This window comes from Vipera berus (assembly GCF_964194415.1).
Source record: "Vipera berus genome assembly, chromosome: 6".
NCBI classification, from domain to species: domain Eukaryota; kingdom Metazoa; phylum Chordata; class Lepidosauria; order Squamata; family Viperidae; genus Vipera; species Vipera berus.
Genome location: NC_138208.1, coordinates 68,275,969 through 68,303,743, shown reverse-complemented (window position 1 = coordinate 68,303,743; position 27,775 = coordinate 68,275,969). Strand labels below are relative to the sequence as shown.

The window sequence follows — 27,775 nt, the reverse complement described above, 5'->3', positions numbered from 1 at the left end:
ATATGGCTCAAAAAACTTTTCCACCAGGCTGGGAAATGTTTTTGTGTTTTGTAACCCCTAGGGTTACTACAAATTCAGGTCTCTAATATTGGTATCGTCATTATTTAGATTGAGATTATGGACTTCTTGTGTACAATATTATGTAATGATACTTGTTAGCTTCTCCATAAGGACGAAGTCCATTGCTATATTAAATCACGTTTCATAGTTGAGACATTTATTGTATTGTCCCTATTTATGTTTGCACACAAACCCCTCCCTGCCCCTGGAGTTTCCAAGTCTGATTTTTTGAATGGACTTTTGTGATTGTATTATTTGCTTTTAATCGGTTAAAGTCGTCTTTAAAGTATCATGTGCCTCCAAGTGCGGGGCAGTTAACCTGATAGTCTGCAAACACAAACACACATAGACACTCAAGAGAGAATCGTTTGGAATGGACCATTTCATATTATTATGTAATGAGCAACCATAGCCACGAAGATCCATGTTAACGTGCTCGCAGACCTTTGAAGACTCTGATTCTCGTTCTCTTTTGGCTTCAATTGCCTACTGCAACCTTGCAAGGGGGCATTCGCAGAATCCACGCGCCCCTATCCAGAAAGAAGCGCGGGGAAGGGGAAAGAAAGCGGACCCGCAGTTTCCTCTGTAGGTTGGAGCTTCTTCGCACGTGCGTACTGTGCACGGATCCTTTCCGGATTCGTCTCGATGCCCTAATCAACTCGCTTCATAGAAACCTCCATGCAAACCCCGTGTTCACACTCCCTCCCCCCTCTGAGGACAGAGGGCGTGGTTAGAGGAGCCACTCAGCCCCCCCCCACCCGCGCGCGCTCTTTGTCCTAGCTTTTTTGCGAGCACGCGCTTTGCTTCTTTCAGAAGTGCGCCCACTTCCGCTCCCGCCTCTTCCTTCGGGCCGGGTCTTGCATAACGCCATGGCAACGTTGGAACTCGGCGAGACCCGCCACCGCTCCCCACCAGACAAAAACACATTTGAGAAACGTGAGGCGGCGGCGATCACGTGGAGCCGGCGGCCAATGAGGAAAAGAGGGCGGGGCTCGGCTGTCCCGTCATTCAGCAGAGGTGCGTAGAGTCACAGGGCGAGCGGCGAGGAGAGAGAGAGGCGCTCGGGTTGCGGCGCGGCGAGGAAGCGCTTGTGGGGAAACGCCAGGAGGAGGAAGCCTGGCCACCGAGCCGCTCCCTCTCGTTGCCGCCGCGTTTACCAAACGTCGTGGGGCTCCTTCCCCAGCTGTGAGTGGGCGTGTGAGGCTGAGGAAAAAGGGGGTGATGCGTTTCCCGCTGGCGGCCATCTCCACCGAAGCCGCTGCTTCGACCGCCGCGGCCGCTGCCTCCACCGGGTCTTAAGAGACGCGCTCGAGCGGAGGCTTCCGCCCTCGGCTCCTCTCGCCCCCGGGTTCACCGGAGAACGGGCCATTACTGTAGCGGGATCCATCCCGACATGAGCCGCGAAGCCGACTTTACTCGTCACTGAACAGCCGGCGACGTTCTTTCCACCTGGCGAGCCAACTTCTCAGAGATGGGAGTGAATTCGGTGCACTGGTTCCGCAAGGGGCTTCGACTCCACGACAACCCGGCGCTGAGGGAAGTCATCGAGGGGGCCGATACGGTGCGCTGCGTCTACATCCTGGACCCCTGGTTTGCGGGCTCCTCCAACGTGGGAATCAACCGGTGGAGGTGAGTGGGCGACGAGGCGGAGGCGACGGCTCCCTCGGACGGAGCGGCTCGCTTCTCAACCCCGTTGGAAGGCGAGGCGCATGCGCGCCGGCGTCTGTTATACAACCTCGGGTCTCCGCGGCCTCCTTAGGACTCGTTGCTGACGTCTCAACAACCTTCGGCAGGAAGGGAGGGGGATGGCGACTCCCCCGCCTGCTTTCGGTGAAAACGGGCTTGAGGGGCGCTTATTTCCTTCTGAATTCAGCCCTGGTTTCCTAGGAAAGGCGTAAAAAGGTTACATAAACTGCAAAAGGCTAACCTGGTTTTTCCTTACGGCTTAGAACAGGGGTCTTCAAACTTGGCCCTTTTATGACTTGTGGACTTCAACTCCCAGAATTCCTCAGCCAGCAAAGCTGGCTGAGGAATTCTGGGAATTGAAGTCCACAAGTCATAAAAGGGCCAAGTTTGAAGACCCCTGGCTTAGAAGATTAATACCAAATCATCGGTATTAGGTAGCTTGTGTTGGAGACGTTGAAAAGGTTTTGCATGAATCCAATGGCTCTGTAATCCTTTAGCTCATCCCAAATGGATGTTTATAATCACATTTCTTGAGACAATAGACCTGGGTAATATTTACCAAGGCCTCATGAGATGAAAATTGTGTAAGAGATGATTTTGATTTCCATATTATTTTCCTTACACTGTAAAAGACACTTAGTTGTTGCTTGGTTTTATTTTTTATCTTCATAATCTTTATTGTCATTTTTTACTGTAGGCACAATGGCACACATCAAAAATGAAATTTAGTTGCCCACTCTCAAAGTGAGACACATACATGACACACACCTAAAACATACTACAAACAGCATATGTATAGACCCACACCCCTACATATGCATAACAATAAACTATTAAATATTGCCCATCTTGAATATATAACGGAAGGAGGAAGCCTGAGAGTTCACAAGGTTAATGCTGTATGGAATGAAACTATGGCTGAATCTGGATGTTCTGCTGCGGATACCACAAAGCCACCTCCCAGAAGGTAACAAGGAAAACAGGTTGTGAAGAGGATGAGTAGTGTCCCAGATAATCTTATGGACCCTGTTCAAACAACGCTTCTGTGCTATGTCCTGGATGGGAGGGAGGGAACTGCCAATGATCTTTTCGGCCGTCCTCACCACTCTGCACCGTCTTCCTGTCTGAAGCAGTGATGCTTCCAAACCAGACTGATGCTGTATGACAGGATGCTCTCAATCGTCCCCCTGTAGAAAATGGTCAGAACACGCTGCTGTCCCTACTTTTGCTTGCCATGCCCTGTAATGTTCCTAACTGGATCTTTTCCAGTCCCTTCCCAATGCTGACAGCAAAGAAACAATGACATATGCAATCCCTTCTGTTGCTATGCACTCACATGCATTTCAATTGGATGTTTCATAACCAGTATTGAGTTGATAGAATTTGTGAAAGATCTGCCCAAAATTCTGGAGTTAGAGTAAAACATTGGATGTACCTGTTTGAATGTAGTGTTTAATAGGAAGTATATTGAGTAAAAATACAAGCTTTTGTGAACTGCATCAAAATTAGATCAAGTGAAAGCTTCAAACGTGTATTCTTTAACACAAAGGCTCATGCCTTTCAACATTTGTTAGTTGGAAATAATGCTGCTAAACTTATTTTTAGCTGTTTGGTTCTGTTTTTTACTTTAAAAAGATGTAAAATTAGGAAATACATGCTGTGTTATAGATTTAATTTAGCACAGTGAGTGTAAACATACTCCTTTAGGTGTATGGAAAGCAGATATTCAGTAATAGCAGAAGTATAGAAGTATAGCTATTGTTCATCAGTAGAGCATCTCCTTTGCATGTACCAGTAGAAGTTTAATCCTTGCCAATCTCAGGAAAGTGTTATCTTAGAAAGCCATTCTCAGTATAGACAATTTTGCCAATGATGCAAGGCATCTTTTGAGGTGTAGCAGATCAGGGTATAACTGGTACAGTTTCAGAATATTTTAAAACATTCTAAAGCAAGGATCAAGGCATGAGTCATTTTCAGATATTTATTAAGGCTTAGTGGTTTTAGAATACCATATTTTTAAAGTCTGAAAACACTTTTCTTTTTGTTTTGACCTAACAATGATCAGTGTTATAGGACTTGTATAATGGCAACAGCAGTAGTAGCCAGTAGGCAAGAAAAATAAAAAACAAGGCTATTTTCCATAATATGAATTGTGCAGCTTCTTGTGCGATTAACAGTAATTACCTGTTTGTAGTATCCAGATTTTTTTGCAGGCCTTTATAGATCCAATGTTAAGCACTTAAATGTCATTTATTTGAAGTCTAGTCCTCCAAGGATTCTGAATTTTCCAGAAACAAGTAAGCATGCTAATAAATTCTGCTTGATCACTATAATTTGATTCTCAGCAGTTGATTCATTGTTGATTTAGCATTATATGCCGATAGTGTTCCTGGTTTGTAAGTTACAATGAATTGTGGATGGAATTGCCAGAGACCTTTCACTATTAGGGAGACCAAGAGAAAGAGATTGAACACGTGTCAATGGGTTTTTTTCATTGGTCATTCAATAGTCATTCACAGGTTAGTAAGAATTGTATCTTATTTTCCCTCAGCACCCTGCCATTGGCAATTGAAAGTATCCTGGAGAAAGAAGTAAATGAAAAGGAAATGGTTAGAATGTATAGAAAAATTCTGGGCATGATGAAGTGAGGTATATTGGAAACATTGTGATGTAAGATGTGCTCAAAATTCATATTAAACTTATGAATGAATTTCATTATAGCTGACCTACTGACATGCTGTGTATAATTGCTAGCCTGCTGTGACATATAGCAATCATTGACCTATTTTCATTATTTTCCTGTAGCATAGGTGATGATGTTCACATTGTGAAAACTTAGTACAGTATTCAGTCATTTTACTGTGACTCATTTTTTTCTGAATGGGCCTTATTTCTTTATTAACAAATTTTAAAAAAATAAATTTGCAGCAAGTTACCTTCTTGAAGTCTGTGTTATATGTTCTGTTAAGGTTTTCTGTGACTCTTATGTAAAATGTCATATTTACTAAATACTCTATAAAGTATTGTTCTATTTTGATATAAATAAGACAGTTCTTCAGATACAATAAAATATCAATTATTTTATCTTATTGATATAAAGCAGAAATCATCAGTCCTACATATTTCAGAATTTGAAGAAATTGTTGACATGTGACTCCGGCTAGTCACAAAAACAAGTTGCACAGGAAATTAAATACAAGGCAGAAATTTCATATAAGGAAAACTAGCTATTTTCTGTAACCAAAAATAGTAATTTTTCAAAAGTAAGAGTAATTATATTTTAGGAGTTGCACTAAAATTTTTTTCCAAGTGATGAGAAGATGTGTTGTTTTTAAGTGGTCTTGGGATAGTCGTGTGAAGTTCTGAAATTGCAATTTGTATGATTCACCAGGAAAATGTAAGTGGAAAATTGCAATCAGTTTTCACAATTGTGATAGAATCCTCCAGGGGGCACAAAATTACACTTCAATACTGCAGGTAGATTGGACCCTCAGTTTGCCTAGAAGTGATAAATAAATATTCATCTGTTTTCATCTCTATATTGTGCTCTTTTTTCTTAAGTTTATTGCATATTCATATATATTTGGTGTAGAATTAGGAATATCCTCACAACTAGCAATTTATTGAGGGTTATTCCTGTAAAATGTTAAATGTCCAATAAAAGAGCTTCTTCCTCAACACTCAATGGTTTTAGAAAAGGGTAAAATGAAATAAAGGTGAGGTACCCTTATGGAGAAATACACTCATGAGTATCTTATTTATACTTGATTTCTGGGGAGCTCAACTCTAAAAGAACTTGGGTAGCTGACTATTTTAAAACTATATAATGTAGAAGAAAATAAACTCATAGAAATAAAAATCAAAAGATCACAATGAGCTCTAAAATTTTAATGACAGGGACGAAGCCAGATCTGCAGAAATTTAGGGAACTTTTGCTTTTTCCTAGTGTGTCACGTTATTGGTTTGAAACAAACCAATAGTTGAATGATAGCACATGTGCTGTGTTGAGGGTTGGAAGAAGTTGATTGAAATAGTAATGCTTCCTGCTTAGACACAGAAAAGGTCAAGACAGTATTAGGATGCACAGTTCTCCTGGTTCTTAATTCAGTTACATATCTATGTCCTAAAGCAGAGGTCCCCAGCCCCAACCCCTTGGCCATGGCCCACTACCAGGCCTTGAGCCTTTTAGAACTGGGCTGCCGAAGTGGCAGGTGAGCGCGTGCCATCTCCTCCCCTCCCCCAGGTCCGCAAAGCCGAAAAGGATGGGGAACTCTGTCCTGAAGCATGTCACAAACTATATCTGTGTCATATAGCATCTGTGCATAGTAAGTACATACATATAAGTCAGATTTTGTTCTGGAAAGCTATGCTAAAAGAAAACCAGTGAAGATACTTTCTTTTGCATAGATTCCAGATGTATGGACCTCAAATTCCAGAAATCCACAGCCACCATTGTTTTCAGAATGTCAAAAATGAAAATTTGATCTTGAGGAACATGTCAGAAAGGAGCTTATGGACAATGTCACTTCCTGAGGGACTTTGACATCAAGGTTATTTTTGGAGGGAGGGGATATAACATTCAGGAGGGTTGAGAAAGTCATTGCCATTAGCATCTTTCTCTCAGTGCTCTACTTTCTAAAGTCAAGATACAAATGCAAAAATGTTAATAATGAAAACCAAAATATGTAGAATGGCTTATTTAATTGTTGCTGATTCTGCTACTAGATTAATGTTTCCCTTAATATAGGTGTCTCATTAAATTAAAAAAACTATGCTGCAAATAAATTTATTTGTGAAATATTATTGATATATTTTAGGATTTTTTTTATTCTTTTAATTAAAACTAAAAGTTCTTTTTAAAAAATGTTCCATATTCAGCAATGGGGAATTTTGTTTTGCCTGGCACAGCTTGCAAAAATAAATTACACTGTTCACAAGTGTTTATAATACTTGCTAACTATATCCTGTAACTGTAAGCCGCCCTGAGTCTTCAGAGAAGGGCGGGATATAAATGTAATAAAAATAAAATAAAATAAATATCCCATGTTATAATGGAAAAGTGCTTTCTGTGGAGGAGTTGAGTTTCCTAGCTATAAAGTATTTTGACAAAGAAAAATGTGTATTGCTTTGATTCTGCTGCTGACTTAAAAACATCATGCAGGTGAAACATGGCCTTTCAAGAGCAGGATTAGAACCATACAAGTCTGGGTAGAATAGGTTTCAATTTAAGTTATTTATACAGAATAGGATTATTCTTGCTAAGATTGATATAAACCGGGAGGAAATTAACCTTTTATTCAATTATTTGAAAGTCAGTTATATATATGGTATATATTTTTCTTGTCCATATTTTCATAATTGAAAGTTATGTTACAACTTAGTTGATTTTAAGAATCAGACTTTAATAATTGATAACCAGCCCTAAGAATTTTGCTTGGAACAAAACTTTCTACATTCTGCACTTTTCTCCAATAAAAAAGATTTTTGTTTTATTGCATCTTGGCTTATTATAGTAAATTTAGGTCTGTAACCTACATTTAATCTGTTGATGTCCTTTTTGTGATCTTTGAAGTTAAAATAGGTGCATTTACCATTGATAATTGTGAAAATTTAGCAGTTTTATTCCCATTTTTGCTCTCTGAAAGGAGCCAAATTTTTCTTTCCACCATAGATTTTAGTGGGCCGAATATGTGTTTCTGATGGTCTGTACTAGCACATGGTAAATCTCTTGGACCTAAAATATTATCCAGCCCTAAGTTAGATTGTCAGAGTAGAATTGTGTGAGAGAAGAGTTATTTAGGGATCCATGACCTTTTCTAGCCTAGATACGCTTTCAGAAGGTTTTGTTTTTAAAGGGATGCCTGAGTGGATGTTATGATGTTAAAACCACCATTAGTATGTATCTTCATAGACATCATAGACATCTTCTGTCTTTGTAGATATTAGAACTATGTTGCTTTTGATTACATGTTAGTGAGAATGGAGGAATATTGAATGGAAAAGCTCCTTAATACATTTGTGTCAATAGTACCAATAATTCATTTTACTGTATTATTTGGCATTTAAATTGCTTAAGCTTTAAAGATGCAGTTGTATGAAATACTGTAGAATAGTTTGGTAAGTTTTTATTTCCTTTCTAACAAATGTCTGAGTTTGTTTAGAAGTGTAGCCTGATCTCTTCAAAACACTGTGGTGATGAACTTGAAATTCAAGTTATGAAACTGTGTTGTAGCATGATCTCTAAAGTAGGTCATTGTGACGGGAGTAGTCCAAACAGCCTGCTAGTTGCTAGAGCAACGGCCTATTTAAAAATTTTTCTTGTTGATTCATATTGAAGTAAGCCTTTAGAAATCATGTAACAAAACTGGATAAGAGAGACACACCAAAGGTAATAATAGCAAAAATTTATTAAACTGGCTGTCTTTCTCTACAAAGTTTAAGGGATTTGAGGGATGAAATGATATATCTTTATCTTATTACAGTAGATCAGACATGTCAAACACAAGGCCCGGGGGCCGGATCCGGCCCGCGAAGTGCTTTCATGTGGCCCGCGAAGCCATCCTGGAAACAGTGAGGGAATGGCCCCCACTGCCTTGGCCCTGGCCCAGAGACCCTCCTTCTGCCAGAGACCCTCAGATCTGTCCCACTCCTGCCCAGGCCCCCATAGGCACCCTTGATGCGGACGATGTAGAGCTGGCCACGCCCACCCAGTAGGTCATATGCACTCTAGCCACATCCACCCAGTAGGCCACGCCCATCCTGGCCTTACCCACCCGGCCCCTTGAGGGCAACCGCAATGCTGATGCGGCCCTCAATGAAATTAAGTTTGACACCCCTGCAGTAGATGATCTCTTTTCCCTATTTTGGCCATCATTATATTTTCAAATGAATGATGCTATTAACATCTTGAAATAATAAAGAGAAAACCAAGTTTGGACATTAAACTTTTTATAGTGCTTAAAATAAAAATTATGTAAAGAGTAAAGTGAGTTATTAGAGCAGAATCTTATATATCAATACATAGAGATTTCTTTTATTTTGATTAATATCTTATTAGCATCCTTCAATATTTTCCAGATGTGTTGTGCTGTTAAGATAAATTTTGTGTCCCAACAGTTTATGTTGGACACATTGTAGTTTTCTGAAAAAAAATTCTGAAAAAAGATTTACTATCCTCTGAACTTTTGCATTGCACCTTAGCTCAGGCAGAGAGATAATTAGGGCCAGTTGTGTATTATAGAGAGCTGTTTTGCTTCCTATCATCATAGTGAAGGTATTGCCACAGAGATTCTATTTGTTTAGAATAATTTTGTTAAATTTTACAGATACAAAGATAAAAGAAGTAATACAAACTTAAAAATATATAAAAAGTAAAGGAAAAGGAAAATTAATAGAAAAAATAAAAAAAGAAAAAGATGCAGGCAGTCCTCAATTTACAACCACTCATTTAGTGACCATTTGAAATTACTGAAAAATATGACTTATGACCATTTTTTGCACTTATGACTATTGCAGCATCCCCATGGTCATGTGATCAAAATTCAGATGCTTGGACAACTGGCTCATATTTACTGCTGTGTCCCAGGGTCATTTGATCACCTTTTGAAACCTTCTGACAAGCAAAGTCAATGGGGAAGCCAGATTCACTTAACAACTGTGTTCCTGACTTACCTGCAGTGATTCACTTAACAACTGTGGCGAGTGAGGTCATGAAATGGGACAAAACTCACTTAACAACAGTCTTGCTTAGCAACAGAAATTTGGGGCTCAATTGTGGTAGTAAGTTGAGGACTACATGTATGTAAGAAATAACCAGTATACTTTATCTACTACTTCAATTAAAAACCCTCTTCTTGCCATGTCTCACCCCTTATCAATAATGAAATTGCAAAAAGACATCATTTAGTTCTGATTAGCAAAAGTTTATTAAGAGCTACCAAAATTATTAACATATTTTAATCTTAATTAAAAACTTCAATTTTATAATCCAAACTTATTTGTCACTCTAAAAAAAGAAAAGAAAATCTCTCCACTTATAACAGATCTTTAAAGTCTCCTCATTCAGTTCTAGTAAAAAGGAAACTCTTAACAGCTACCAGAAACTACAAAATACATATTTTAACTTGATCAAACAGATTCACTTTATAAATCTTTTTAATTTTTAAAAGCTTGAGCTTTAATCCCATCAACATCAAGTAATGTCCCACAAGCTGATTTTGTATCATTTTCTTTCTCTTTGTCTCCTATCAGAAATGGCTTGAGTACTGTAATTCCTCTTTTGTCTCTTCCTAGAAAGAGTTTCCTTGATTTCATGCATTCCTTTTGTAAATTCAAGATAAGAAGGCTTTCCAAGTCACTTTTCTGATTTATTATGTCCTCTTTCATTATTAATACTTCAATTGGTTTCATTTATAAATCCATTTTGGCATCGTTTACCATATCACTCTTATAGTCTGGCATTTTAAAATCCATTTTCAAAACAATAGCATCTTTTTCCATTTCAATTTTGTAATCCAACATTTTTTAAATCTCTAAATCCACATTCAAATCAGTTTCAGTCTCTGTTTTATGCAATAAAATCTGTCCTTCTACATGCTTTGCATAGTATCTATCTTGTAAGTAACTTATTATAAGTAACTTATGAGTATATTGTTCCCAAACAGATTTAATATCTTTTATAGCCAAATATTGTTGCTTTTTTCCCTCTTTAAGAATAAACTTTTGTTCTCTCCTTCAATTTCCTTCTTATCATCTATTTTCCAATCAACAAAACCTGGGGGTGGGGGAAGGGAATGGATTTCTTAACAATTAATTTTAAAGATCTCATATATTCTTTTATAAACCTCACAGGTAATATTTTTTCAAGCCCATCTAGCCCCTTAATTTTCCAAGATCCACATCCTAGTACACCCTTTTGCCGTTTTCCAAAAAAAGTAAACCTTTTCTTCTTAATCCTTACACTAACATTGAAGCTATTTAGGCTAATGACAACTGCAGAATTTACCAAATGTATAACTATAGATTCCTGTTGTAGATAATCAGCTTCTTAGATCTGTTTGGCAGTATCTTATAAAGGCATACTTTCATTCCTAGCTTAAATCCCTTGCAATTCATGAATGCCCAATAATCAGAGTATATTCTCAAGTTCAACGCTTCAGCAATAGCAGTAGCAGCCTTTGTTCATTTTCAGATGCATACTACAGTATTGGTTCATGAGAAATTAAGGTGGTATTCTTGGTACTGGACAAATAGTTTGTTCATCCAACTACTTAGTCTGGGAGATAAATCAACAGAACTTTTTTTTCTATCACACAACTCACCTGGAGCTTGACCAAGGATGTCTCCATGATCAGATGGAAATTCCTTGTAGGGATTTCAGAGTCTCTGAAATTTGTATGCCACCAAATCACATTGCTGCCTCCAAGACCTAATATTCTACTTCATTTTCTTGAACGGAGTCATGTAAATAATAGTAAAGTCATAGCAAAAGGGAAGCTATTCACAGATGTCAATTCACTTTATCTGACCACTGGGCCATATTTTTCTGACATAGAAAATTTTTCATCGCCTCAGTAAAGTCAGCATCATATTATGCAGGCCCCCCCCCCCCGAATTGAATTTGCCTTGTGTGCATGTATGCAGTCATGCACATATGTGACACTCAGGAGCAACTTACAAAGTTCTTCATGAATTGGAAAAAAGGAATAGCTGCTTTACTAGGGATGCTTTATACTACTGATTTGTACAGTTCTAGTAAACAACCTGTTGCTGAGATGGGGCAGAGGTGGTGGTTCAAGAAGATCAGCAGCACAGGACAGAAGGAGTATTTAACATTTTAAGAGACTGCTGTTGCCTTTTTCTTTAAAGATTTTGTTTACATGATAGCCAGTGTTTGCTATGTGTAACCCTTTAGAATCAGTATTTTTGTACAATAGCAGTTTCATAGGCAGTCACTTTAAAATAGTGGAACTTCTATGAGTGCACCTGAAGAATGTTTGAAAAACAAGTTGAATCAGCGTAAACAACAAAATACTATGAATAGGGAGTACATTGTTTTAGGGACAGGATGAAGAAGAGAAGAGAAACAAAGGACCCTTTCTATGCATAGGTGGAGCCTAATACAGATTCATGGTACAGTATCAGTATCCAATAAAAATTTCCAATTAACATTTTTTTTATTTTTAAGAGGAAACAGAATTATAATTCTATATTGTGTGTAACGTACATTGACCCAAAATACTTGGAATAGCTGTACATCATTATCAAAGTTTGCACACTCTTTCAAAGCTGTAGTCCTCTATTTGTATAATAGCAACATTATTACATCATCTGTGACAGTGTCTCTAAAGATTTCTGAATATACTATGGATTATGATTGTTTATAACTCTTTCTTCACAAATCTTGCCTTTGCAGCAAACTTTTTTTAAAAAACATACTTCCTTTTCATGTCATCTTCCTTACAGATTTCTCCTTCAGTGTCTTGAGGACTTGGATGCCAACTTACGAAAATTAAACTCTCGTTTATTTGTGATTAGAGGACAGCCTGCAGATGTATTTCCTAGGCTTTTCAAGGTAAATTTGGATTATTTGAAGATGACTTGAAGCAAATACAAAAGTGTTCACAAGATTCTGGAATATATGTTCAGTGAGATAATTGCCAAACTGAGGTTTAGGTGAATAGAAAAAAACTTTCAGGATTTTTGGTTTTCAACTTACTTGAATATTGTGATTATACTTAAAAAGTAACCTTTGTAATATTTATTGGGCATAATTTGGCCAAGATTAGCATCACAACATTGGGAATTAAAAATAAAAACCTGGTCAAATTGCTTACTTTTTAATTTTGTATCTTACTTTTTCATATTATAATGTGATTAGATATATTAGATATAAACATTTACCATCTGTAAATTGCATTGTTGCGACCATTTATAAAGATGAAGCAAAAACCGAACTTACAATACCTTGTTGTTATAATACGTATTCATGAGACCCACTTTTTCTTTCTGTTCTAGCTTCATTCTTTCAGCTTGTTACCTCTTGGTTAAATCTCTTCAAATTAAGATAAAATTAGCATGCTGTAAGAGCACACTCTTAAAAGAGGGAGGGAAAGGCTTAATTGCATACAATCCAGTTTTATGAATATGGACATTTTAAGAGGGAAATAATAAAAATATAGTTTGGAATCTCAAGGGGATCCTATATTGATTCAGAATTATGAATGGTAAAGTCTATTCAGTGCTAGGAAAGGGGCTAAACCACTCAGGGTTATTAAATCACACTACATTTTAATGTAATATTCATTTTATAGGGTTCAGTTCTGTTATATTTGAAAAAGGAGGGCTAAGGTCTGCTCCAGCTTGCTTAAAACCTCCTGTAGCATAATTCTTGGCTTGTACGTGGAGAATATTTTTTTCTGCATTTGCTGTTGAAAACAGCCATTTGTTTTTATGCATTCAGTTATGTTAGTATTTTTATTCCTTCTTATTCCTTGACCTGGGACAATTGCAGTTTTGAAAATCACATTATTATTTGAAATTATAGGAATGGAATATTTCAAAACTTTCTATTGAATATGACTCTGAACCATTTGGAAAAGAGAGAGATGCAGCAATTAAGAAATTGGCCACTGAAGCAGGGCTGGAAGTCATTGTACGAATATCGCATACCTTATATGACTTAGACAAGTAAGTTACCAATTTCTTAAGTGTAAAAGGGAAAAATAATGTTTTATGTAGTATGAATAGATACTGATACTGACAGAGGATATAAAATAATTCTGAGTGAACATTTTTTATTACAGCATTTTCTGTAATATATCAATTCTTAAAATTATTTAGTAGCATAATGGATATTTCGATGCCAATCAAATTTGGCAGTTTAATTTAAGCACTGTGAAACATTTATATTTACATATGAAACTTGTATACTGCTGATTTCAACAAATTGACTCATGGCAGTTTACAGTAGAAAACATAAAACAGCCATGATAAAGAGAAATAAATCATCCATGGTAACAGGATTCAGACAAACACAATATTAAAATGGTCAGGATAGCTTTAAAAATAAAATATTTTAAACATTGGAGATGTGAAACCATAGCAGAAAAATTGATATTTGTACGATAGGGAAAATCTCTATGGAAAAACTGTCTTTAATTGTTTCTTGACTGGCAAGTATGAAGTCAATAGAGAAGCTGTTTCAGAGAACTGGCGCTGTAACAGGAAAGCAACACCTCTTGGTAACAGCCAACCAAATTAGGGTATCAGCAGCAGCTTATTTCAGTGCAATCTTGCTGTTCAGGGCAATTCTAACTGGATAATGTAGTCCTGGATAAATCTAGCCAGATATGCATGCAGCACGTGCTTGCAGTATCTTAAAGCAAAAATGTATTTTCCTGGGATAGAGGTTCAGCTTGTCTGTCCTTCCTTCCTTGGACCTATTTGCCAACAATCCATTAGAAAGTACCTGGATTTACCTTTTTAAAGCCCTATATTTTTTTGGGGGGGGGGATAAAAAACATGGAGTAGAAATAGACTGCATCTCTTCATTTTGACAATGTCATGAGAAGGACGTGAGCTACATGTAATTCACAGGACATAGATTAACCATAGTATTCACCACAGTATTTATACACAGAGAATATAGAAAATTATACTCAACTGCTTTTGTAGTATTTTTAGTAATTACTTTGTAACCAATTGTTAAGTAACCTTTCTAGTGATCTGTTCATTCATTTGCTGAATAACCAAATTATCATTGATCATTTTATTAATTAGTGTATTAAGATTATTGGATTTGTTATATTAGTTCTGCCCCTTAGCCTTTTCTATATTTCTAACTGTATTCACAATATGAAGTAAATGTCATAACATAATATAGGTAATAAATGTACTGTAGAGTTGCATAATGAATTTACAGTGTTTCTAAACTGGCATTAAATTCTTTGTATGTAGAATTATAGAATTAAATGGAGGCCAGCCGCCTCTTACTTATAAGAGATTCCAAACTCTGATAAGTAGAATGGAACCATTGGAGATGCCTGTGGAAACTATCACTGCAGAAGTCATGTCAAAATGTACCACCCCAGTTTCTGACGATCATGATGAGAAATATGGTGTTCCATCACTTGAAGAACTAGGTAATCCAAGATATATTATCCTCATTCCTTGACCATTATTAAAAAATTGTGTCTTCTAATATGTGGTCATAAGTAGGAGACTCTGCATAGTTTGCTTATACAAGGTAGTAAGATCTAATACAAGGATCTGAATGATAGTACAGGTATTCTCAACTTACGACCACAATTGAGTCCCAAATTTCTGTTGCTAAGCAAAACAGTTGTTAAAGTGAATTTTGTCCCATTTTACGACCTTGCCACAGTTAGGTGAATCACTACAGTTGTTAGTAATGTGGTTAAGTGAATCTGGCTTCCCAATTGACTGCTTGTCAAAAGGTTGCAAAAGGTGATCACATGATCCTAGGACATTGCAACTATCATAAATACATGCCAGTTGCCAAGTGTCTGGATATTGATCACGTCACCACAAGGATGCTGGAACATTCCTAAGTATGAAAAATGATCATAAGTCACTTTTGACAGTGCCATTGTAACTTTGAACGGTCACTGAATGGTTGTAAGTTGAGGACTACCTGTAACTTGTCATTTAAAATGTTGCTTAAAACTATAAGAAACTGATTCTGTCTAATTTATTAATCCATGCTTCTTCATAGGCAGTATTCTAGAATATGTATGTAACTTAAAATTCAGTAGTTTCCAAATAACCAGGTAATGTAGTTCATTGAAAATATTTGCTTTATTTTGAGGGGAAAAAGAGCATGTTCCTGGTTGTTAAATTTTGAAGACTTGCTCCTAAATTGGGTGTTGATAACTCACCAAGGATTTATAATTTATATAATACAACATATTTCAGTTTTGATAATATGTGTAACAATAGTTTAACATACTAAGGTTTTATAACTTGTACGGACTGTAGCTTGACTAATAATATTTGACTAATATATTTTATTTTGGTTTCTGTACTATAGGTTTTGATACAGATGGGTTGCCTTCCGCTGTTTGGCCAGGGGGAGAAACAGAAGCACTCACGAGACTGGAAAGACATTTGGAAAGAAAGGTACATTATTCACCTTTGTCGTTTATCAACTATAAGGGTAATCCTTGACTGATTATTACAGTTGAGACCAGAATATCAGTCATAAATTACTCCAGTTGTTAAGTGAGATGTCCACATGACCACTTCACTGAACAACTACAATCCTGGTACTCATAGTTGCAGTCATTAAGCAGAGCACGACAGTTCCTTGATGGTGGAGGCTATGAGCTGATTATGTGTGTCCTGCAATACAATACAAAGTCATAGACGCCCCAGCCCAGCCTTGCAGTGTGGCACTCGTCAGCAGAATTGCCAGGCCTAGCCCTGAAGTAGAGCTGCCAGCCAGCTGCCACTGCTCCAGGCCTTGACTTCAGCCCTAGCACCACCACTGACAATAGAGGCTCTGAGGCTGCTTCAGGAAAAAAAAGACTTGGTGTGACCAGGAGCTGCATTGGATAAGCTCTGTGGGCCTCTCCACATCAGGAAAAAACTTGTCTGAAGGTAAGTGGCGTGTGACAGATTCTTGGAAGTGCTGGGCGATGGGAGCAATTGTGCTGTTTTCCAAGGCTTGCACATCTTAGAAATCAATGCGAAGGAGCATTTCTGAGTGGCAGCAGTGATGGCCGCTGGCTAAGATTACTAAAGGCCCCAGGCCTATACTTCAGTCCCGGGCCAGCATTGTGGCTGAGTGCTGCTGTGCAGGATGGCCCAGATGCACGGGGTTGTAGGCAGGCACTGCCAAGTGCCCAAATTTTTATCATGTGACCAGAGAGGTACTTCAGTATTTATAATTTTGGGTAAAGGTCATAACTCCTTTTGTTCAGTGCCATAATTTCAGACATTGAACAAATTACCATTAAGCGAGAACTATGTAGTTTATTATTATTTCAGACAGGAAGGTGGTGCAGAGTGTAGTGAGGATGGCTGAAAAGATCATTGGCAGTTCCCTCTCTCCCATCCAGGACATAGCACAGAATAGTTGTTTGAACAGGGTCCATAAGATTATCTGGGACACTATTCATCCTCTTCACAACCTGTTTTTCTTGTTACCTTCTGGGAGGTACGGAGGCTTCGTGGTATTCGCAGCAGAACATTCAGATTCAGCCATAGTTTCATTCCATACAGCATTAACCTTGTGAACTCATCAGGCTTCCTCCTTCCGTTATATATTCAAGATGGACAGTATTTAATATTTTATTGTTATGTACAGGGCTTTTTTTGTCATAGAACGCTCAGAACGGAGTTCTGGCACCTTTTTTGGATGGAACCTTGTAGGGTAGGCAAGGCAGATTGTATGACGTGTGAGTTCCAGCACCTTTTTCTTTTACAAAAAAAGCACTGGTTATGTATATGTAGGGGTGTGGGTCTATACATAAGTTGTATGTAGTATGTTTTGGGGTGTTATGTATGTGTCTCACTTTGAGAGGGGGCAACTAAATTTCATTTTTGATGTGTGCCATTGTGCCCACAGTAAAAAATGACAATAAAGATTATCTTATCTTATGGAGACATGAAAAAATTGAGCCAGAGTGCTAGTAAAACAAACATGAAGAGTGCTATCTTCTATGGGCTTGTTGTCAGGTATTGAAATACTATAATTTTTATTGAGAAATAATTCTGAATGCTTTAATATTTGATAAGCTATAATTTTACATGTCAGTATACAGTTAAAATTTTTGTACTGTGTAGACCCCTGCAATTCCATCTATCTATCCTTTGTAGCCCTTGAGCTTTTAAATCGGCATAGAGTATCAAACAGAAAATTTGGGACATAGACCCTTTGAAGACACAAAAGATCTACTTCACACTGTAGAATGAACATTGCTATAACAATTTTATTTCAGTAAAGTAGTTTTTTAGTCTTGTGTTCAAATGCTGGAGAAATAAAGTGCTGCAATGTAAATTTATTAAACATCTTCAATATAGGATAAATAGACTTCATGTGTAAATGAGTTAAAATGTTATGCATAAGTAATTCTCAGATTTTGAGATGCTGATATATAGCTGTTGCCAGGTTAGTTTTTTAAAATGCTGTTAAGAAACACATATCAACAAATAATAAGTATAAATATCCCTTTCTTTCTTTTTTTTCTTTTTAAGGCCTGGGTAGCAAACTTTGAACGCCCTCGAATGAATGCAAATTCCCTTCTTGCAAGTCCAACAGGACTTAGTCCTTATCTACGTTTTGGCTGTTTATCTTGCCGTCTATTTTACTTCAAATTAACAGATTTGTACAAAAAGGTATGAATTGACTAGATTTATCAGAAGGTATTTAAGACATGTATTAAAAAAGTGAGTTTTTAATCACAATCTTATGATTTACAGGTGAAGAAGAACAGCTCTCCTCCTCTTTCCCTCTATGGCCAATTGTTGTGGCGTGAATTCTTTTACACGGCAGCAACTAACAATCCACGATTTGATAAAATGGAAGGCAATCCCATATGTGTGCAGATTCCATGGGACAAAAATCCTGAGGCTTTGGCCAAGTGGGCAGAGGGTCGGACAGGATTCCCTTGGATTGATGCTATTATGACCCAGCTGCGTCAGGAAGGCTGGATCCATCATCTTGCCAGACATGCTGTGGCATGCTTCTTAACTCGAGGTGATCTGTGGATTAGCTGGGAGGAAGGAGTGAAGGTACAATAATCTTTTAATTAACACATTTTGGTATTGTCCTTAAGATTTGATATTCAAGTTTGTTTCTAAATAATGTTAAGAAAAGTTTGCATTACATAGCTAGTTTGTGGTTGATTCTTCTGCAGAACGTGAGGCATGTAAATCCTTTTTATTATTAAAGTCTTGACATATTTGCTTCTTTAATCAAAAGGAAAAAAGCCTACCATCCTTTATTTGCAGTTCTGTAACCAAGACTCTTAGACTGAGTTGTGAGACAATAAAGTTTTGGAGTTTGCTGCAAGTGTAGTTAATGCAGAACTAGTGGGGTAAATGCATATAACTGCTATCAACAGCAGTAAATGTTAGATAATATAAAATAATTTAGCTAAGTAGCGACACCTAGTGGTGAGTCAATACTTTATGCATTATAATGTGCATTCAGAATATTTCCTCGTTTTCTCTAATCTGTCCCACACTCAACTTTCTTTAACACGTTAAAACATGTATGATAGTGTTCAATAGAATACATATAGGCTGATCTTGAGGATTAGATTGTCCTGTAGTATTGTGACTGATTGCTTATTCTAGTGGTTTTAAATATTATGTTTCCAGCAGTATATTTGCATTATCTGTTTTTATAAATATGTGAGCTTCCTTGAGTCTTTTCTGCAGATAAATGAGTTGTCTGCTGACTTAGCACATTTCAAAAGTGGGCTGTATAGAGTATGTATTTCTCCTCAACTTTCTTCTCATATGATTAGACATGGATATTTTAAAAACCAGCATGCCAGCAAATTGCTACTTGAAACTGTATTCCCAGAGGGGGAAAAATAAATACAGGGTTACATTAATTCAGTGGTTTGGGGTTGTTTTCTTTTTAATAGGTATTTGAAGAATTGCTTCTTGATGCAGACTGGAGCGTGAATGCAGGCAGTTGGATGTGGCTGTCTTGTAGCTCATTTTTCCAGCAATTTTTCCATTGTTACTGTCCTGTGGGTTTTGGCAGGAGAACTGATCCTAACGGGGACTATATCAGGTAAAGAACCATTATCAGTTTAAAATGCAACATTATATTGGATTATTATGATAAATCATAAAAATGATAGAAAGTTTCTTTTTTTTAATTTAAGACGGTATCTACCTATACTGAGAGGTTTTCCTGCAAAGTATATATATGATCCTTGGAATGCCCCTGAGGGAGTCCAGAAAGCTGCAAAATGTATAATAGGAATAAATTATCCAAAACCAATGGTAAATCATGCTGAAACAAGTCGATTGAATATTGAAAGGATGAAACAAATCTACCAACAGTTATCCCGATACAGAGGATTGGGTATGATGGAAAGCTTTGATTTTACTTTTTATGATTTTTGGCCTGAAAGTCTTAATTGCTGAAATCCTGGTATAATATTTATAATTGGCTGACTGAGGAATGAGAAGTTATTTCTTTTGCACTTTTCTCTAATTTCATCTTTTTTAAAGTTGTAACTTTTAACGTTAATGAAGGGCTAATATATTAATTAAGATCACATAAGCTCTGGTCCTTTCAGGGTCAGAACATTGCAAAAAAGAAAAAAAAGCATTGGCTTTTAATTTTAGAAACACAGTTAACTGTTATTTAGGGAGAATTTTCTGTATTTTCAAGTTAAGGATCAGTTTATTATTAATATTTTTAATTACTACTTGGAGGATAGTTGTCTTCATTGTTCTGAGTGACAGTTCCAACTTCATTGATATTGAATTTAAAATACTGTCTGTATTGGCATGGGATTGATTCTTTAAAAATAATGCTCTAATTCTTATTGAGAAAATCTAGTCCTTTTTTGGTTGAAATGCAAAGATATGCATTTGAAAAGGGGGCCAGAAACACAGAGAAGCCCTCAAAAGCCTGTACTTACTTTTGAGGCCGCTGCATTTTATTTTGATTAGGCCTCCTTGCTTCAGTGCCTTCTAATGGAAATGGAAACGGAAATGGAAATGGTGGCCTAATGGGATATTCTCCAAGTGAAAATCTCCCTGGTTGTGTTGGTACAAATGGTAAGTTACTCCAATGTTAGAAAAACTAAGAAGCATAAATAACAATCTGTCTACCAACATTATAATAATAAGCCAAAGTTTCTGAAGCCAAAGTTTTAATACTATATAATACTTAGAGCATTTCAATTATGGAAAGATTTATAATTACCGTATTTATCGGCGTATAACACGCACCGGCGTATAACACGCACCTCATTTTAAAAAGGTGCGGTATTTACTATGGGTCATTAACATTATATCGGCGTATAACACGCACACATCATTTGCCCCCTATTTTCAGGAAGAAAAAGTGCGTGTTATACGCCAATAAATACGGTAAGCACATTAAATTAATCAAATTAGAATATCTACACACAGCTGTACTGGATTAAAATGCTGAGGAATAGTTATTGTAGGGCAGTTTCAGTACATTTCTTTAGCTTGACACACAAATTACCAAAGAATGAGGGATTCAGAATGATACTACCTCTTTTTTTTCTTGGCACAGTGTCCATTTTTGCTAGGCCTTTAATTATAGGGAACTAGTACACAGATATTAATCCTAGCTGGTCTATTCTTTGGACACACAGTTAGGCACCAGATTGAATTGAACTGGCAAAACATTTATTTGGTGTGTTTCAGGCACAATTCCCTAACTTCTCTGATATCTTTGGCTATTATTTATGCCTCTTTTTTCCTCCGGAATATACTGTATAACATATAAATCTCTAAAGTAATATGTAATGCATATATAAGCATGAATCCTTAAAATAGAAAAAAAAAGTGAAGGTGTATACAGGTAGCCCTCGACTTACAACCACAATTGAGCCCAAACTTTCTGTTGCTGAGACATCTGTTAAGTGAGTTTTGCCCCCATTTTATAACACTTGCATAGTTGTTAAGTGAATCACTACAGTCATTAAGTTAGGGACACAGTTGTTAAGTGAATCTGGCTTCCCCATTGACTCTGTTGCGAGAAGTTTGCAAAAGGTGATCACATGATCCCAGGACAATGCAACCATCATAAATGTGAATCAGTTGTGAAACATCTGCATTTTGATCACCTGGCAATGGGGATGCTGCAAGCAATGGTTGTGAGTGAAAACCAGTCATATGTCACTTTCTCCAGTGCTGTTAGTAACTTTGAACAGTCAATAAATGAACTGTTGTTAATTGAGGACTACCTGTATTTCATTCTGCATCATACAAAATGCATATTGTTGATGATAACATAATCTTTCTCAACTGGAAAGAAGTTTAAATTTTATTGTATATTTTGGCTTGTAGGCCCTTTGGAATTTTACAAAATAGCTGCAAAAAAGAGTCTTGTCCATCCATGTAATGACTACCATGAGGATATAATATTTATTGGAATGCTACCTGTCATCTGCTCTAGATATCTCCTCTCCTTTTCCTCTCCCCTCCCTCCCCTCTCCTTTCCTCAGTATTCCTCTACTCAATATCCCCAAATGACTCAATTTTTACAGCCATGTGAAAAAGTTAATACACCCATATTGTTTTTTCTTTTCCAACCTATGTGAACATATCAATATTTTCATTCAAACACTATATAAAGGTAATGTACAATTGAACAAAAACATTTATAAAAAGTTGACTTTGCAATCATGTATTTAACATCAAATTAATTGATACGCCATTTCCTTCTGTGGAAAAAGTAGGTACATCCTTGGTTCTAATATCTAATATTTTCCCCTTTGGCAGAAATGTCAAGTAGGCTTTGTTATAACTGTTTACCAGTCTCTACTTTGCCTGGAAAATTTTTTCCCATTTATCCATGCAGAATTTTTTCAGCTGTGCATTGTTGGAAGGGTTTAATGCATGGACAGCCCATTTCAGATTACCCCACAGCATCTTGATAGGATTTAGATCCAGGCTCTGATCTGGCCATTCTAAAACCTGCCTACCCACCTTTTTTCCCTTGGTGAATTTACTGGAATGTTTAGGGACATTGTCATATTCATTCATTCATTCTTTCACTCATTCATTCAATGTATTTGCCAGCTGTCTTGCCATGGGACTGCTCTAAATGGCTTACAACAATAAAAAGGAAGAAATAAAAAGTGGGAACAGAAATAAAATAATAGAACAATAAAATAAAATGAAAAAGAACCCAATAAGAATACATCAATATGATGACAAAAAGATGGATGGGTGAAAAACAGAGAGATGAATCTGCTGGGTTGGGCCAGACAATCTGGCAGTTGTTTGAAATCTTCTTCACTTGTAGATAATATTCTGGACAGTGGATTGATGTCCAAATGATTGGCAATCTTTTAAAATCCCTTCCCAGATTCATAGGCATCTTAAATCGTCTTTATGCAGACCTCAGGGAGCTCTTTCAATCCAGGCATTGTGATGCCACCAGCTAGCTAAATATGTGATAACATGGGTGATCCTCTCTAACAATATGGTAAACATTTGCATCTGATCTGGTACAACTGTTTTTAATTTTAGGTATTTGAGGTAGTGATAAAAGTAGGGGTATACTTACTTTTCCCACATGTGAAATTTGCATTTACCGGTAGATTTATTTATATTATACAAGTATAAACTCTGCATGATATTAAATATATCCCTTTTATGTAATTCTTATTTTGGAAAACAATATAGGTTTGCTTTCTTTCAGGCACTCAAATGGGAACCAGTGAAGGACATACAGGGAATGTTCAAGCATGTACCCTTGGAGAAACTCATACAGGAACAAGTGGAATTCACCAGCAAGGTGGGATAACTCAAAACTGCATTCACTATTCCTTCACCCTTAAATAATAAAGTGTGATGCTCAAATCCCTTTGTCAAATCAAGATATACTGATTTCAGTTATGTAGTTTCTGCATAAGCATGTTTAAGGATAGTGAGTGAAAATAGGAATTGCTCTGGGGAAACCATTGTATTACTAGCATAGACTAAGCAGCTAATATACCTAAAACAGTAAAGTTCAACTGATATGAAAGGAAGTGAGGTAGGCTTGACAATTACTGTTTACTATGCAGACTTCTAATGCAGAGCTCCTCAGTCTTTCTGGATTGGTGGCCTGGAGGGAAAGGGAGGAGCAGGGAAAGGTGCGCATGCATCCACAAATGGGTGCACACACAGCGTAGGCACCCATGCGCTAGAGGACAACACGCACCTGTGGGGGTGCTGGCACAGTGCCAGCAGCCACTAATGCACGTGCAAGTGAGCCACTAGCACCCACACACAGGCACAAAGGCCTCTAGTGCCCACGTGATGCTGCTGGTGGTGCTATTGCTCCCGTGCATGCGCAAATGGTCCCACTAGCACCCACGCGGCAGCACTAGCATGAGTGGGAGGTGCACGTGCACGCACTTGCCAGCCATTCCTGCGGCCCAGTGGCCAGGCCGCACCCTTGGTACCAGATTGCAGACTACAGGTTGGAGACCCCTACTCTAATAGACTCCGAATGAAGGAGTGATGGAAGAACTAGTTAGGCAGTTTTATTTATTTATTTAATAACAGCTCTTCATTGTTTTTATGGTAGCCAAGAGTAATGTTTACCAGGTAACTGAATCATTCAAAGAGATACTTGCTTTAAGATGCAGAAATAGTATCTAAATAGTATGCTTAGGACACTGTGATTTTTATATCTAGGATTTACTTATTTTCTGTAGAGCATATGTTATAAATCAAATAAAAACTAAGCTTAAGAATACAAAGTGGCAACCTTTGCTTTCCAACAATCTTAAATAAAGATACAGAATGGGGCGTTATTAAGCAAGGAAACCAAAACAAGAAATTGTAGTGAATATCTTAGAGGTGCCCTCTCAGATACTTTTTGCTTTATTTTGTACTTGTGATTAGGGATAAGGTTAGATTTCACATTCAAAGATATCATAATTTGAGAATGTTATTTGTTTGTGATGGAAAATGTGACCTAATAAATTCAGTACAATATTTCAAACTGTGACAGAAAAATTAGTAATACATAAATATTACTTATTAATACTTATTAAAACTATAACAAAATAATTTAATGTTGCTTTCTAAATACTTTTGTTCCGAAATTAATGCACTTTTTTTTAATAGGTTACTCTCAAGGGAACAGTGGAATTTTACATTATGCTCATGGGGACAGTAAAAAAACACACTTAGTGCAACAAGGTATGATTTCTGTGCATTTATGATTTTGAGTTAAGTAAAAGTCAAAGACAACATTAAAGTACATGTTTGTCTTCAAGTTTTAGGAAGAACATCATTTAGCATTGGAGGGTGTACTGGGAAGCGGCCAAATCCAGAAGAAGGAATTCAAAGTATTGGTCGAAAAGTCCAACGACAGAGCAGTAATTAATGATTGACTACATTCTAGTCTCACAAAGAGAAACTAAGTGTGCCTGCTGCATTTTTGGGAGCATAACTTTCTTGGAAGAAGTGGACCAAACACTATTGCATCCTATTTGACGGTGGCCAAGAACTCCTGTCATTAGTTTCATACTTCTAGCAGTCATATAATCTTATCCTGAGTGTGACCTGTATTGTCATTTACACCTAGTTTCTATTTTTCCATTAAATTGTGAATTTAATGTGTGTGTTTTTTCTTTAAATTTGCTGAGAGATAAAAAAAACATTCATTTGAAACTCACTAGTTTTTTGTGTAACATCTTGGGTAATGGGCAGTATTTATTTTTTCTTGAAATTATTTGTTAATTTTTATGTATTCCCGATTTATTTTTATAGTGGGAAGTTTTCAAAAATTATTTCATCTGTTGTAATTTTCTACAGATGACACTTTCCCCTAAGCTTTTATAGTCTAAGTGGTTTAATATTTTCCAATTTTTTATTCATTTTCCCCCCTTTTTCTTAAGATAGACTATTCTAGATGCATTCAGGCTAATGTATATGTAGCACATAGATTTAGCTATGCAACTTGGAATATTTTTCTCTTAGAACTTTTAAATTCTTGCATTGCTTCTTAGGTGCATCAGCAGCAGATTTACCAATCAGTTTAGAATAATTAGCCATGCATATTCCCAAACACATTTTGGTCAGAAAAAGCTTAGGCTATTCCTTCTTTCTTGAAGCTTGGGAAGGCATGCGATTCCTAAAGCATTTTGAACTAATAGTATCTTAGAAAAGATGAAGAGCTTAGAGTGACTGTTGAACAGTTTCATCTTTATATTTTGGATAAATGTCAAGAAAAGTTAATAAAATATTTATTGTTCAGGGTTTTGTTTTTTACCATCTGACACACAATGATGGAGTAACCTATTTTCTAGGTCCTCAGCATGATTCAGGTGCAAGATATATCTTGACGCCCACCAAGCATACTACCTTTTTTTTTTTAAGATGGGGCGGAAAGCTAGCATGTTGAAGAACATCACCTTCAGGCATAATTTCTGACTGTGCTTGATATACAAAGGCATTCTTCACCAATAAAATAATAGATGGCTACAATACAATGCATTCCCCCTACCCTGCAAATTTCATTGCCTTTGCAGTAAGAAGGGCATAGATGGGGGGAGATAGGGATAGTTAAAGTGCCCCTGCAGTTGAGTACAAGTGAACCTAAATTTTGATTATGTAACTTGGGGAGGGGGACACTGCAAAAGCTGTAATTTCAGTACAGGTCTTATCTCCCTTTGCTCAGTGCTGTAATAACTTTCAACAGTCACTGAATGAATTGTTGTAAGTTGAGGATTACCTGTAATACAGCATGAACCAAATATTAATGATTTAATATGAATCAGACTTCACTGATCAACGCTTCTTTTACAAATTCAGTTTCTTTCTTTACTCCCCATTATCCAGTCAATAGCATCCACTTGTCTGTTGCTATTTCAGTTTTTTCTTTACGGTGGATCTTTGGTTTCTGTATTTGAAATATATTAGTATTTGCATTTTTAACCCCTAAAGGTTAATTTTTTTGGTTGCTGCAAACATATAGACCTTAAAGTTTAGTTATGGAAATTAATTTCATACAGCATTGCATGAAACCAGTAAATTTTAAGTTGAAAGTTCAAGTGATTCAAGTACTTTAATGTACTTCAAGTACATTCAAGTCATTTGAAAAAGAGTATTTTTCTTATTTATATTTTTTTCCTGTGCTCACCTTTCATAGCAAATATTCAGCTGCAGTCTTATACACACTTACATATATGTAAATGCAGTTAAACTTGTAGGTTTATGTGTAAAACATACATAGAACTATGATATTTTTTAATTCGCGTGATTGTGTATGGGTTCCTTTTCATTCTTGCCTTTGTTTCCATTTAACATTCTGTTGACAAGTGTTAGCTGCTTACCGAAATCCCTGTATCTAGTTCCTATGCCTGTTTTCTGCTTCTTTTTGTCTTCCAGTTTCCCTATGCCCCCAGCCACCTTTGGATTTTTCAGTGTTAAAAGACACTATGTTTTGGAGTCTTATAGCATCTTACAATCCACTTTTACCATCTGCCAGTCAGGTATTCCAAAGAGAGTTTGTATTTTTAGTTAAAAGTATATACACTTTGCTAAGCATAGCAACTAGTTTCAGTACTAATTAGCAAAATTTATTAAAAGGTTTCTTGAATTATTTTCTAATGGGTTGATTTATTCTTGCCTCTACAGAATTGATAAAAGGGAAGGATCCACACCCTAAATTTCTTTTTTTGTGTGTGAGAATGCTTGTATTAAAATATGCATTTTTATACATTTATTTTCACACATTCTGAATGGTTCTAAACAAGTATGAATTTTTGGACTGTATGGTTTCTAACTGATCTTTCTATGGTTTTTAAAATTTTAAATGACTTTCACTAAGGAAAAAAATAGAGATTTGTAAATAAAAGAGTTGACAATGAGTTCAGTTGCAATGTAAATACAAGCATTCATGAAAAGTGATATTCATCTATTTTTGATATTTCATGTATGGCCTTCATAAATTCCATGGATGGATAGAAAATAGAACATGTCTGAACTACAATGTTGGTTTTTTCACATTTATTTAAAAAACTTGGAACAGAATTTTTGACCACTTCATGCTCCAGGCTCTTACTTTTCAAATGTCTTCTTATTTTCCAATGTATAAAATATACTAAAGATTTTACTTTTTGAAAACCATCTGTATATAAACCCTTTCTGCCAATATTTTTGTTAAAAGTACAAAATTGTCATGAAATGTGCTCCATCCTTGTGTTTCCCACTGCCTTTGTGAAATCAGTGAGGATGCTCTGATTAATAATAAAAAAGTATATATACAGATTATTTCATCTATACCCCAATTTTGGAAAATAAATTAATTGTCTTAATTGTTTTTATAAAATGA

The 27,775-nt window shown here is 36.6% G+C and overlaps 1 protein-coding gene across 3 annotated transcripts; it reads left to right on the top strand.

The window, feature by feature from the left end:
- Positions 1 to 750: 750 nt before the first annotated feature.
- Positions 751 to 27,775, top strand: CRY1 (cryptochrome circadian regulator 1). Of its 3 annotated transcripts, none has more exons than XM_081330303.1 (13): positions 751 to 1,689; positions 12,211 to 12,319; positions 13,292 to 13,434; positions 14,704 to 14,888; positions 15,797 to 15,885; positions 17,965 to 18,105; positions 18,190 to 18,501; positions 19,365 to 19,516; positions 19,611 to 19,813; positions 20,410 to 20,517; positions 23,144 to 23,239; positions 24,562 to 24,636; positions 24,714 to 27,775. In XM_081330303.1, the coding sequence occupies exons 1-13, from the start codon at positions 1,532 to 1,534 to the stop codon at positions 24,821 to 24,823; spliced, it is 1,881 nt and encodes a 626-aa protein (XP_081186429.1). In that variant the 5' UTR covers positions 751 to 1,531; the 3' UTR covers positions 24,824 to 27,775. The 3 variants fall into 3 exon arrangements, with proteins under 3 accessions (XP_081186429.1, XP_081186430.1, XP_081186428.1); XM_081330304.1 differs by having other exon boundaries at positions 837 to 1,689; positions 24,720 to 27,775; XM_081330302.1 differs by lacking the exon at positions 751 to 1,689 and adding an exon at positions 2,513 to 2,713 and having other exon boundaries at positions 24,720 to 27,775.

Bases quoted from the DNA above. Each gene is read 5' to 3' on its own strand.
- CRY1 (XM_081330302.1), top strand. From the start codon at position 2,538: ATGTATAGACCCACACCCCTACATATGCATAACAATAAACTATTAAAT. The intron at 2,714-12,210 runs GTAACAAGGAAA...TCTTCCTTACAG, and splicing joins ACAAAGCCACCTCCCAGAAG to ATTTCTCCTTCAGTGTCTTG. The intron at 18,106-18,189 runs GTATGAATTGAC...TATGATTTACAG, and splicing joins TAACAGATTTGTACAAAAAG to GTGAAGAAGAACAGCTCTCC.